At 44.3% G+C, this 14,268-nt stretch overlaps 1 protein-coding gene across 1 annotated transcript; it reads right to left on the reverse strand.

The window, feature by feature from the left end:
- Positions 1-3,599: 3,599 nt before the first annotated feature.
- Positions 3,600-10,932, reverse strand: LOC124696909 (FBD-associated F-box protein At5g60610-like). The gene is made up of 5 exons (XM_047229568.1): positions 10,006-10,932; positions 9,706-9,855; positions 9,299-9,622; positions 4,265-4,385; positions 3,600-3,730 (listed from the first exon to the last, which is right to left on the reverse strand). The coding sequence occupies exons 1-5, from the start codon at positions 10,930-10,932 to the stop codon at positions 3,600-3,602; spliced, it is 1,653 nt and encodes a 550-aa protein (XP_047085524.1).
- Between the last annotated feature and the right edge of the window lie 3,336 nt (positions 10,933-14,268).

The following is a 14,268-nucleotide window of genomic DNA, read 5'->3' on the forward strand; positions in this document are numbered from 1 at the left end:
GATTCAGGGAGCCGAAGAAAATGCAAGGTGCAGCAAAATATATTGTGTTGGCGCAGCAGATTAGTAGTAGCCTGTGCAATTCGATCATTCTGGTTCTTGGTTCGTGTTGAATTCCACTGTCTTGCTTTCCCAAAGAAAAAGTCACCAGCTTGTTCGATGATCAAGATAGTAACACGAATATATAATTTTCTTAGAGGGAGATGGAAATGGTAGGTCTCAGGATGATAAAATACCCATGGCGGGACTGGCGGAACTAGTTATGTCACCAAGGATGTCAATGGTTGAAGGAAACAAGCACTATGACGAAGCCCAAAAGGGAGCGTTTGGTAAAATGCACCAGACACATCTTGTCATGTGGGGCCAAGCCTACAGCCGTCGCAAGGGCAAGGTCCCTGCGGCCCCTTAGAGTCCTCGTAGTTTAAGTTAGTAGAGTTTAGGTATAATTGGAAAGGTTTAGTCTCGAAGAAGGTTACCCTGCCAATTACCTAAATTAGAGTTAGAGTTAGATGCAAATTCTGTAATTGGCTATTATATAAAGCCATCCCTATGCGTTTCAAGGAACAAGCAGAATTAATCCAATCTCTCACCTCTTGCTCCCTGCGCCTAGGCGCCTATCCTCACCTCCTTCTCCAAGACCTCGGTGGCATCTTCCAGTGGCGGCGAGAGGGGACACGCTAGGTTGCCGCCCTTCAGAAATGGGGTGGGACTCCCCGGTGTCGTCCATGAACGACATGTGAGCGACATGCGCCTCAATGCTTTGCATCTCTCCATTCCGAAAGCTCAAGTCTGCTTTGGCACATGTTCATCCTCATCACCCGTTCCAACAATGGTAGTGACAGTGAATGGGTCAAGTGTCATAAGCAAGAGCTATTGTAGGACTGATACGTCTTGAAACCTTGAGGATGAGCCACTTTAGTGTACGGTTATGCACGGGCGGAGCGTCATGGAGACGAAACTGGGCCACGACCCCCCCCTTCCGAAGTGCAAGTTTTCTTTTACTACCTGTACTCACCGCCTGTAGCGTAGCCCAGCTCATATTCTCTTCGTTTCCCGTAATCAATTCCGCCACACCGAAGCGATAAAACGAAGCCGATCGCACGCGTCCGCCTTCATAGGCATAGACCATAGCAACCTGATTGCGCTGATCGCTAGCTGCTAGGTCTTCCATGCATGGTTCCATGATCTCGCTCCGTCAATGGCCCTCTGCCCTCGCCCTCAACTCCCTTCTTATCGTCTTCTCTACATCGCGACCGGCGATCTTGTGCCTTACTTCTGCTGCCGGTCCGCTCCTGCCTAGCTGCCTGAAGCCCTGAAGCCGCTCCAGTCCCACCAAGCTGCAATACTACAACGCCCTGCTCCAGATCCTGGTTAGGCAGGTATGTTTCTTATTATTTCATCCAGAATTGGGATGCCCCTGCTCATGTTAGATAGTTTAGTTGTGTTGTGAACCATGTATATGTGATTTTTATGCATGAAAAGAAATATACCATCATGAGAACACCATTTAATTGTCCATTATGTCTCCCTTCAAACTACGAAAATTATGTTGCGAAAACGTGGCGCCACCAAAAAAAGTTGCCTACGTGGGCCCTGGCAACTTTCATTTTTTTCTCCCAAGAAATCACCGCTATCCATGTCTGGATTCATGCTGGTCCAAAAAACTACATACATTATTCATGTTATATGCCTTGGCCGCCTTTTCCATTTTGTGTTTTCAATGGAATTAGCCCTCTCTTGTTTTTTATTCATGCTCCGCCACTGCGGTTATGCCGACGGTTCTCCAACACCTGGGTTTTCCTATTAACTTCAGAAGTTTCACAGACAAACAATACACAGTAAACATTAATTTTAATACGGAATCAAAAGTAAAATTAACTACTTATTATGGAACTCAAGAGGGTAACTAAAAGTTGACTACTTGGGCATGCTAGCAAGTTCACAATTGGTTGAAGGGACGATCATAACCTATTACTTGAACTGAAGATCATGGTAGGTCAAGAATTTAGTGCAGATAGTACACGAGAAATTTATATCTCTATGCTTGATACACCATGGTTAAGACCAACCATGTACATAAGGAGTGGGTGGATCCAGCGGCGATGAGATGGTCTATGCATAGTTGCGATTCAGGGAGCAGAAGCAAATGGAAGGTGCGGCAGAATATATTGGGTTGGCACAACATATTAGTAGTAGCTTGTGCAATTCGATCATTCTGGTTCTTGGTTCCGTGTCGAATTCCACTATCTTTCTTTCCCTAAATAAACAAAAATGTATTTTTTTTAGATAGTAACAAAAATATGTATTTTTTTAGAGGAAGATGGAAATGGTAGGTCTCAGGATGATAAAATAGCCCCGATGGGACAAGCGGAACTAGTTATGTCAACGAAGATGTCAATGGTGGGAGTAACCAACCAATATGACGAAACCCAAGAGGGATCGATTGGTAAAATGCAGCAGACAAACCTCTGATCACTGCAACGCGCCGTCCGGTCGCCCCCCAGGGCTAAGAACGATTAGCTCCATCCCTGTCTTCACCTTTGACCGTTGCAAAAAACGTAGTGCTGCAAACCTGCAGGTTGCACACAGTAGGCTGCTACTCGTACACGGTACTCTGTAGTTGCATACTTCATGCCTTGCTGAATTAGCAAGAATGGCAAAGCTCGTGTCACTATTATTCTAAAGAATAAAATCAAGAAATTAACCAAGTGGACAAGTACGTATGGCATATGGCTCTTATACGTGTACCAGACGAACATGAACGAATTATCCTACGGGGACAAAAGTAGTTTCAGTTTAAAATTCCAAACGGGAGTTACAGCATATCGTCCTATTAAGATTTAACAAAAGCTAAAGTTTGTCCAACACCTGGGCTTTCCTACTAATTTCAGAAGTTTCAGAGACAAACAATGCACAGTAAACATTGATCTTATGAAATCGACCGAGCAATTCTTCTTTTTCTCAAGAACAGGCAACCAATGGTTGCATGTCATTCCATTAAGATTGAACAAAGATTTCACAGATTTGGAGCTTACAACACACGCATCTCATGTGCCTCCACTAGCCATAAGATTACTCATCGCCCTACTTTCATTTTTGCTTTTTCCCACATCGTTAATTCGTCAATTACTGAGTGCACTGCTTGCAGGAGCGTTGTACTCTATATAGGAAGTACTAGCATTTATTTCTAACCACAACTTTCGCATCTCCACAATAGCTATTACAGCTAGCTCTTTGCCACTATCCCCCGAGGCTCGCATCCTTTGCGACAACCACCAATCCTTGGCAGTTCGCTGAGGATTTGGGACCATGCCAGTCACTCCTCTATTCTAACAGAACCAGAACCAGAACCGGAATTCTCGAGAGAATGGACATTGGGTAATTAGGTGATTCATTGTTTCTAGGACTTGGTCTTAGAAAGTGAACTTAGGCAAATGGTCGAACCATCTTCGCTACAGCCTATCTGTTGACCAACATTTATTTCTTAGAGCTAGCCAGATGAAAAGTTTTTCCTTGAGAGGAGCGCAATTTTTCCAAAGATTCTTTGCATAGTCCGCTTCCATAGTTCCAGAGAGAAAAACATTGTATGCTGAAGAAGCAGACTACCATCCATTAGCAGTCAGGCGCCACACAAAGGTGTCATCTATTGCAGATATGGGAGGTTGAGCCTGAATCACAGTCCACAGATCAACAAATTCAGTTATGGCTAGCACACTTGGAGCTCCTTTAATATCTGCAAACCACTAATTGTCTCAGCAAAGGTTCAGTGACAGTTCGTTTTTTCGTTCCACGCCCTCCTACAAATTTTACTAGTGTCGGAGCATTTTGTGCTGGGCTTCTTCCATCACTCCATATGTTTCTTCTGCCCAAAATGCACTTGCATGCTGTCTGGAACAATTGTTAATTGAGAAACCCAAACCATGCTATGCCCTAGCAGATCCTTCTCTCTCAGCCCATCTCCACCTCATTTTTAAAGCACCACTTAGATAACTGAGATTGTGAATACCAGGCCCTCCAAACTTTTGTGGTTTGCACACTTGTTCCCAGGCAACTAAGCAATGCCTGTTAGGGTGCGCCATGTTGTAAGTTTTCTTGCAATCTTTTCAATCAATAACTGCAGATCCATTTTTTGTAAGCGCCTTCAAAGACAGTGTCAATCGAATATAAGGAAAGCTTCCCAACTGACATTAAATGGTGCCGTTGCTTCTGTAAGGTCAATGTTAGCGCAGAAAACTGTAGCAATCACACATTTACTCATATTACAGACCAGACCAGCACTTCTCCAAAAGATCCAACAGTGATTTAGCTGCTTCCAGTTCAGAGGATAGTGGCCTGACAAATATTGTTGCGTCGTATAGCCTGTGCTTCACTCCCCAACTCTGAAGGCTCTGAAAAATGAAAACCTTCCCTCTGCTTTATGACCAGTGCATTCAGAACGTTCATTATTTGCAGAAATAACAGTAGCGATAAGTCCCATGCCGTAGCATCTTACCATGCCAACTTACAAGAATCAATTTGTCATGCATAGAACGCCCTCTAATGAGTGCACTTTGGTTCACTGCGATCAAGAGATCAATGTATGGTGCAAGCCTGCAAGCCAACGCTTTTGAGAAGATTTTTGCCACTCCATGCACTAGACTGATAGGACGAAAGTCTGCAATGTCCACTGCTCGTTCTTTCTTACGCCAAAGTGTGATATAAGATTGATTGAGCAGATAAAAATATCCACCATGTTCCTTAGTGAATTGCCAGATTGCTGCCATAATATCATCTTGATATCTCCCAACAAGATTGGTAAAATCTGGCCAGAGAAGTCATCTACACCTGGGGCTTTGTCTGCTGGTAGTTCTTTGATTGTATTCCAAATCTCTTACTATGTGAATTCTGCCTCTAAACCTTCCAATTTAATGGTTGGTAGGTCTAGCACTGCCAAATTGATGTCACAATTTCTTGTATTTGGGGTGCCTACGAACTCAAGAAAGACAGTTACAATTTTCTTCCATCTCCTCCTGTGAAGTGGTTTCTCTTGTCCCATGTGTTACCCACCAAACTAATAGACACTTACAGAACACACAAATATGAAATATGATATCAACTCAGTCAATGCCAAAGTCCGAGAAATGGAATCTGCTGGTCCACACCACAAGTTTGATTTTGCTGACTTTTGATGACATTTCAAACATAAAAGCACAGTTGATACAAAAATATTATTTTTCACTATATATATAACAAAATAAGATCTAGAAAATATGTCTAAATTGACATCATGCTTTTTTCCTTGCAGATTTGTGGAAACCATTTGTTCGATCACTCAACTCAAAACAACCAATAAAGGACAACCCACCCGTGTAATAGGAATAAAAGATGAATGGTGGGTACCCTTGACACAAATCACACAATATGTATGTCCAGAGATTCATTGATCATATGTTTGATAAACATTTGGATATAGCGAAAGAGTGGAGACCAAAATTGTGTGGAAAGAGTTTGCTACAACTTTTGACGAATCAGAAGTGATAAAGTTAAGTAGCAGATGAGGTGGCATATGTTATATTCTCTAAAATCTGTATACATATAAAAGTAAGTAAATCGGCAATCCACCATGTCAATTACACATACTGATGAGTGCCAACTAACTACCACGTCTGTAACAAAAATGTTCATCAATCCAGAATTCCCAGAAGCAGAGCAGTTTAAGCAAGGTAATCACTATTCCAGATTCACAAAAAATAGAAAATATATAACCTGCAATTTATTTTTAGGTACCTCGTTCCAGTGGGCCGACGTCACACTGTTGCTTCAGTAGCTAGCGGGTAATAATCAGAAAATGAATCATCAACCACTCATTCAGAAGCCGCTCATGCAACAACGTTTAAGTAAATCCTTCTGCCCTTATTTTCTTTAGTCTAGTTGTTGGAGGAAATGCGCCTTGAACACATTACGTATACTAGCTAAGCTTTGTCCCTAATCGTGACTAGTTGTTATTCGTTTCGATCAATTGTCCCCCCAACCGGCAATGCCTCAGCTTCTCAAAATCAAGAAAGTTCTCTGAAAAGAAGTTATCGTTATGAAAAGATGCTAGTGCTGCTAATACAGGAAGCTACTTTTTTCTAAGAAAGGAATAAAGCAGAAAACTAAAGAAAGAGATCTTAAGTGGGTCACGCAAGTAGTTTGTCTTGTTTCAGTCTGTACAAGAACATACTTTCAGGGTTGCCCAAGAAGGGACGGGATTTCGGTAATTTTCCATGTGAAGAACTGAATAAAACTGTTGAACAACTACTTGCCATTTTGGATACACCAAAACAGGTAAGAAAACATTGCCCTCAACCATACTTTTTTGGAGATGTTTTCCTGACTAACTTCATGCAAAAATAAAGGATAACATGCATTACACTCGCAAGCAAAAATTGTTGGAAGTCAAATAGATAGTGGTATCCAGGCTGTTGAAAATGCGTTAACATCTACTAAGACAGGAAATTCTTTTTTATCCATTGTGCAATAGCTCAACAAATACAATAGAGATATAAGTAAATTATAATCTAAAACTTTACTATACAATTTCCCTTTAGACATTAACTATTGCATGTACAGGCAACTGCCGGCCATAGCATTTTCTCCAACAGGAGATGAAATAGTTGGAGAATCAGCAGCACATACCTATTGGCCGGGATGAAGGTAGATATTGGAGAAAATCCAGCAACATTGAATGAAGTACTGAACTAAACAAGAACTTTCCAGATTGCACAAGGCAAACCAAATGCTAGAACCTTAAAGAAGAATTATACTATAAAGATGCCATTTCCAGTAACCAAGGGAAACAACAATGATAAAGCAAAGAGGTGAAAACTCACTAGATCACAGTCCTGCTGAAGAAAAACTTGAGAACAAAGCTGTAACAGACATTACAATATTTAGAGAGGTAATATTCACTATTTACATGCTTCCTGCAAAAATATTTTACATTCAGGAACAATGCTATAAAGTTCTATAAAATTTCAGTTTCCCACAAGACGATATTTCTACAGAATCAGGTCCCGAAGAAGATGACACAAAATTGGTGAAAAGAACAATGAAATGCTAGCAGTTCTTAATAAGTAATTAATTAGTTCTCACACATGATTATACTTTAATCATGACGACACCAAATTTGTCATATAACATGAAAGATTAATATTGGTGTACAGCATGAATGATGGCCAATCTCACGGCCTCATGCAGAAAAGATCATAGCAGAAGATTTAGCCCAAAATAGAAATATCAACAGTTCCCTCACGGTAAAACCAGAACCTACAAAGTAAATGTAATTAAATGTAAAATTACTTAGTAAAAAATATTAAAATATACTGATTTTTTGCATCCTTAAACAGGTATGTAAACAAAAGAAGTGCAACTTCTACTACATACCAAGCTACAAAACTAAAGCAAGTCAATTTTTACTTCTCAATTACCATTTCTTATTTATTACTATACTTATTTGATGATACATTTACAGAACGAAGCGTTTATCATCAAGAACAATATTGATGTAACATCAGTTGTTCCAGAACATACCACACAAATGCACATTAATTAAGCAGTAAAACTAAGCATAAACGTTACCTAACTTTAAGATCAACAGAGTCAGACCACGAAAACCACATTGGGTGCAGATACCAACATTAGAGCATCTCCAACAGACGCGCTAAAACCCCCGCGCGGCAAAAAAAAAAACCGCCGTTTTGCCGCGCGCGGTCGCTGCCGCGCTGCTCCAGCGGACGCGGGAAAACGGCGCGCGCGCTAAAAGTTTTACCGCCCGCGCGCTTTCGCGCTATCCCGCGCGGGAAATCTGCCGCGTGCGTTACCGCGCGCGCCATAAAGAGGACACGCGCGAGCGGCCAAGCTGCCACTCCTCCCACGCGTCTTCCTCCCGCGCCCTCTCTCTCCCCGCTGCTCTCCCTCCCGCGCCGCTCCGCCTCCGGCCGTTCCTCCTCGACGCGAAGATGCCGCCGCGCCGCCGCTCATCCTCCGGCTACCGCGGTGTCCGCGCGCTGCCGAGCGGCCGCTTCGACGCCGAGATTCGCTCCGGCGAGGAGCGGATCCGGCTCGGCACCTACGACACCGCGCATGAGGCGGCGCGAGCCTACGACGCCGTCACGTGGCGCCTCGGCCGCCCCCGCCGGCAGATGAATTTCGATGACGTTTGGACGCGCGAGCAGGCGGAGATGCTCGCGCCGCCATCGCCGCTCATCACGAACGAGCAGCGGCGCCGCGCCCGCGACCTCGAGCAGCGCCTGCGCGTGGCGGAGCAGGATGAGTGGGCGCGCTTTCCCGGAGGACGTCGCCGCCACGGAGGCCTTCTACGCGGAGAAGGAGGGGGACAAGGCGGCGATGGCGGCGATGAAGAAGGCGAGTCGCGAGAAGCGCCGCGCCGAGTCCGCGGCGAGGAAGAAGGCGAGGGCCGACGCGGCGGCGAGGAGGAAGGAGGAAAGGCAGAACGCCGCAGGGCCGTCGACCGTCGTCCTTTCGTCCTCCTCCGAGTTCCAGTACACAACGACGTCGACGCTGGTGTCGGACACGACACTGAGCAGCTCCGACTTCGACTGGGAGTCCGACGACGGCGAGGAGTAGTTTATTTTAGTATTTTCGTTAAAATTTCGTATTGTATCGCGCACTTTTAAAATATATTCGTATTTTCGATCATATTTACATAGTTTGTTTGATGAATTTTCAAAAATAAACGATCGGATTAGCAGTTTGTGACGCGCGCGCTGCAAAATAGCGCCTCTGGCGGAGGTGCGTTTTTCGCACACCAACGCGCTCTGCAAAATACAGCCTCCGCCGGGGGCAAATTCGCTATGCCGCGCGCGAGCGGTATACAGCGCGCCCAATCATCGGTATAGCGCGCGAGATTTTACAGCGTCTGTTGGAGATGCTCTTAAGCCACAGCCACAGGCCATGGAGATCACACTTAATGCAGAAATAATAGTTACCATTCAGATAACAACATGAGCAAGTAAAAGCTAGGTAAATCACATTGCATGCCGACACAGGTAACTACATAGTGAAGTCATAAGAAGTCTTTCGCACAACCTTCTGTTGCTGAACTCCAAATCTCCAACACTAAACAAAAAAAGCTACAGACTAGTGCTACATCACTTCGTTTCACAAGAAATGACTTGTTCAAACGGCAATGCTCTAAAACAATGATGCTCTAGCTGCTAACGAACACTCTATCAGCGCCTTAAGAAATAAATGGGTCGCTGATAGAAAGATCAGATGCTTGGTTGTACCCCCAAATAGGACCTGATGTGGGCCCACGAACCTCCAAGGAAATTTTACGCAAGGTCTTATTGGCCCACATCCTCTTGGAAGCCAACGGGTTCAGTTTGCGCGTGGCCTCACTCACCGTGATAGGATCCAGGTCAGCGAGCAGGACTATCACCTTCTGCAGAAACACCGCTCTCCCAAGAACCATCTTCAGAAACCCAACCTGGTTTGTGCCCCCGCAGAACTGATCAAACACCACCTTCTTGACACGTGACTGCACGCATTTGATCGGACCAACCCCCTGCCAGAACGTGGAATTGAGCTTGTCCCTGGCCTTGACTTCACCCGGGTCATCATAGTGGTCAGTGTGATTGTCGGACTGAAAAAGGAAATCAAAGGGCACAATTCAGCGAAAGATGGATTGCAAGCAATAGAAAATGCAGCGATTGCGATGATGCTCACAGCCATAACGTGTAAGGTCTCTACTTCAGGGAAGCATCTCAAGAAACTCAGCAAAGTTCTCACTTCCTCCGCGATTCTGAAGCGCACCTTCAGAGCTAACACCTTGATGCTTGGAACCACTGCATCTGGGCTAACTTTTGTCACCCCAGCCTGCAAATCGTCGCAGCAACGACCAAATTGATAGTTTAATTCAATGCGAACCAACCCAGCACTCAAAGATTTTTCTTTTAAAGGGCAAGCATTCAAAAGATTTGTCTAGCCAGTCACTGAGAAACTAATATGAGAGAAAAAAAATTGGACCTTGATGATGGTGTTGTCAATCTCAAGCACGTGGGTGGTGTCCAAGTAGCCGAGCACGGCGAGCTGAGGAGCATAGCCTATCTTGACCTTGAAGGCCCTTCCAGCCTCAGTGGGGTGCGTGCAGTAGACGATGAGGCGCTGCAGGCGCGGGGCGGCAATGGCGGCGACCTCGTCCGCCATGGAATGCCAGAGCAGCACGCAACGGAGGCTGTGGCTGCCGATGCGGACGCGGTCGGGCAAGCAGTAGTTGGTGATGAGCGCAAAGCTCTCCAGCCTGGGGCTGCAAGCGAGCAGGTACTCCAGGTCGGACTCCTGCATGATGCCGTGACAGATGCCGAGCTCCCGGAGGTGAGGGAAAACGTCGGGGCTGCGGGGGAGGCCGGTGGTGAAGGGGAAGAACCAGACGCCGAGGTAGAGGCGGCGGAGCGAGGCGCCGCAGGAGAGGAGGGACGGGGGAAGCCGCGCCGGCACGCCGAAGCCCCAGGGGCGGTTGACGAGGGTCAGGTCCTCCACGCCCTTGTCGGCGAGGAGGCGGAGCCACTCCGCGAGGCATTCCTTGTTGGACTCGTCGATGAGGTTGCTGAGGAGGCGGACGCAGCGGAAGGGGCCCGGGTAGGAAGCGAGGACGCGGGAGACCGCCGCGGCGGCGGGGGCGCGCCAGTCGACGCCGGGCCCTTCCGTGAGGAGGTGGGCGTCATCGAGGACGAGTGGGATGGCGCGCCAAAGGCCGCGCCAGCGCCGGCAGAGCGCGTTGGTGCGGGCAGCGTCCTTGACGGGGAGGCGGGAGACGACGTCGCGCAGGAGGCCGTTGGGGAGGGCGCTGATGCGGTCCTCAACGCCGTCTTCGTCGGAGATGGCGGCGGAGAGGAAGGCGGCGGCGGAGATCGGGGAGGCCGGCAGGCAAGAGTACATGAAGTCCAGTCTCATGGCGGCCGGCGGCCGGCGGCGGCGATGATTTCCCTTCACTCGGGCGGCGGGGAGTGTTGCGTCTTTGGGGGCTGGGTCCAAAATGGCAATCTTGCCTGTATATGTTCCTGCCACTAGAAACAAAAATATTTTAAAATATCAAAGAAAATCTGAATACAAATTTCTCGCGTATATGTCATGCTAAATTTGGCAAAATACCGACATATTTTGTGTGCTATGTATAAAAGAAAAGAAAAATGTCTTGTGGGGAGCTTATTTTTAACACCAAATTTTATCTTTTTACGCATAGCGCAAAAAATGCTGATTTTTTGTGAACCGACTTTGTGAACCCATAAAACATCAAGATATATGCACGACTTTTTTTATTGATTTTTTTACATTTTATACTAGGCTTAAATTCATTTAAAACCCCGGGCGTATATGCTCCCGAATGCAAGAACACCCAGCCCAAAGATGGCCTGCTAGCTAAGCATGGACTTTTGGAGTACTACACAATGCACGCACATATTAAGTTAGTAAGTTAAGGAAATGAAGTCGCAGTTGGCCCATACTCCCTGCGTTCATAAATAAGTGGACGCGCGCGGTTTCCAAGAGATCTTAAGCTTTATGTAAAAAAATCCTCATTCCTTCAATAAATCTGCTCATTAATCAAAAAAAATGCTTTGATTTAGGCGCTAATAAATGTTGTGCATATTAGTAACCAATAAAACAACATTGATAAACCAAAAATGATTAATGAGGCTAAAATCAAGACATGTACTAGGGGTCTAAACGTAAAAAATATACCAAGAAGTCTAGATGTACACTTATTTATGGATTTCTTAGAAGGCTAGATGTGCACTTATTTGTGGACGGAGGGAGTATGTTGGATGTTTCATACATAAAACGTATGATCTCTATGCTTGAGCTCTGCTTTACTAAGTGCAGAGTATCAGGAAGTTTCTCGTGAATCCTACTTTTGCAAAGCACCAGCCTCTGCTTGCACTGTTGCATCTTTGGGAGTACAATCATATGCAGATCAAAAGATGCAATATTTTGCAGATTTGTGTATGATTGAAACGTGAAGATAAACTTGCATTTCCTTTGCTTGCATCTCATGGCGTGCCACCAGCTTGGCGTTTTACTACCATCGATGAATTTCTTTTACGGTCAGAAAGAACATGGCACTGCTCACACGTGATGAATGTATGCTTCAAACGGGAATGACAACAAATTTTAGAAGATACGCAAGCCAATACTCCTCGCTGGGAGTTGTATAGTTATTTAGTGTCTTGTGATTACAATGATTAGTACTACCTCTGTTTCATAATATAGTACATTTTGGTAAAATAATTTAGTTGCCAAAGACTACCAACATCTAGTGTGGGATTGCAATGTCATGCTCACTCCGATCCTACAGAAATTCATATAACTCAAACTTTATTTGATTTCTCCATAAGAAAAAAATAGGGGTGGACCCAAGTACTTATTCAAATTTTGAAAGAAAATAGTTCAACTTTAGCAAAATTATGAAAATATGCCTCCAGTTAGATTTTCGTCTCGGTCCGTCCCTGGAAAAAACAAAGGATTTTTTAAAAGAGACATGGGTGGATGTTCGATTTCTTATAAAATCTAGTGTAAAGGAATTCTTAGGAAAAAACCGTATGGAAAACAATCCTACAAATCAAACAACCATAATAGAAAAAAATTCTCTATGATTTAATTCTACTAGTTTTTTATACAAATTCTTTGGATCAAACATGCTCTGAGAGTAGATGTGGAGCTCGTTTTTTTCTTTCTTCTGTAAATGGACGTGGATTCTTACTATATACAGAGTTTAGCAAGTCGAATACTAGTGCTAGTAATGAAAATTCAGTAATGCTACGCCTACGGGAACATCTTGCTTCTGTCTCTAGGTAAAGAATTGAACTGAATTTCGGAGGTAATGAACTCTTAGTCCGAACAATGACTACTTCTATCTGCTAATATGAACAAAAAAAGCTCCGAAGTATAACTCGATCATTCATCATTGCCAATATGCCACTGCCATTGCTTAAGGATCGATGACAATTTTATCCACATATCTGGGTATCCGTTCCAATGGGCACAGGTCCGGAGGGCTGATTATGCCCACGGATTTCATGAGACGGATATCCGATAACTCATGGGAGCGGGCAGGGTAGAGGTTTTGCCCCATGGATATCCAATAGATATCCGGCTGACATGTGGTCCCATATGTCGGTGAGACATGTGATTTCACCTAGGCCTAGCTACCCCTACCTTGAGGCCAAACTCAGTGAGTCTAACACGTAACCACCGATTACCACTTTTTTCATAGCCCCCCTATGACTCCCTCGCACGATGTGCGGGAGTGCTTGGCCGGCAGCCCTCCCTTCCACATCTCCGGCAGTCCGGCTCTCCTCCGCCAAGGAGACGCACTAGTAGGAGTGGGCTTGCTCTCATCCCGTCGTCCTTCCTCCTCGTCATATTCATTGCCTACATAATTATTGTTGAAAATGCTACGAAAATATTGTTGAAATGCTGCTAAAATGTTGGTGTTATGCTCAAATATGTTATATTAACACGTACTGTGTAAACACATGTACATCCAGTGGATTTGGATTTGGAGCAACATCCATGCCCATGGATACTTTCATGGACGGGACAGAACACTGGTAGGAAAAGGGGCTTTAGTCCCGGTTCGCAAAGGGCATTAATTCCGGTTGCGCAACCGGGACTAAATATGCGCGACTAAAGGCCCCCCCCTTTAGTCCCGGTTGCTTACGAACCGGGACTAAAGGTCCATCCGCGTTCGTTCCGTGCGTCGGGGCGAAAATGTATTTTTCTAAAAATTCTATCCATTTTTTTCCTATTTTTTCAGAATTTCTATCATTTCAGTTATTTGCATAGTTTAGTTTCTATCTCTAACTACACTTATCTCTAGTCAAACTTCCCGCTCGGTCACCCATCCTCCCACTACTCTAGCACTAGCACGCTTAACTTCTGAGTTCCATCCCGTCCCGCATCCAAGTGCTTCGCGCGCATGTATGTGATAGTAGTATCATATCAATCCTATTAACATATGTTGGTCGATGTCACATTTCTTTATTGTTTGAATTTCAAAAAATTCTTTTAATAAAAAAAGTAATGATGTAATAATAATCTTGAATAAATAAATAAACATTAACTTTTTAATTTGTATTATTTTTTTACTTTTTAATTTTTTTAAAAAAAATTTAAATTTTTTTTGCCAAACCTAAAAATTTGAAAATCTAAAAGGGTAAAAGTAATAGTAATCTTTATACATGATACAATTATTAATTTTAATTTTTTAAAAAATAAAAAATATATATATAA

The sequence above is a fragment of the Lolium rigidum genome, chromosome 3 (assembly GCF_022539505.1).
Source record: "Lolium rigidum isolate FL_2022 chromosome 3, APGP_CSIRO_Lrig_0.1, whole genome shotgun sequence".
In the NCBI taxonomy this organism is placed as follows: domain Eukaryota; kingdom Viridiplantae; phylum Streptophyta; class Magnoliopsida; order Poales; family Poaceae; genus Lolium; species Lolium rigidum.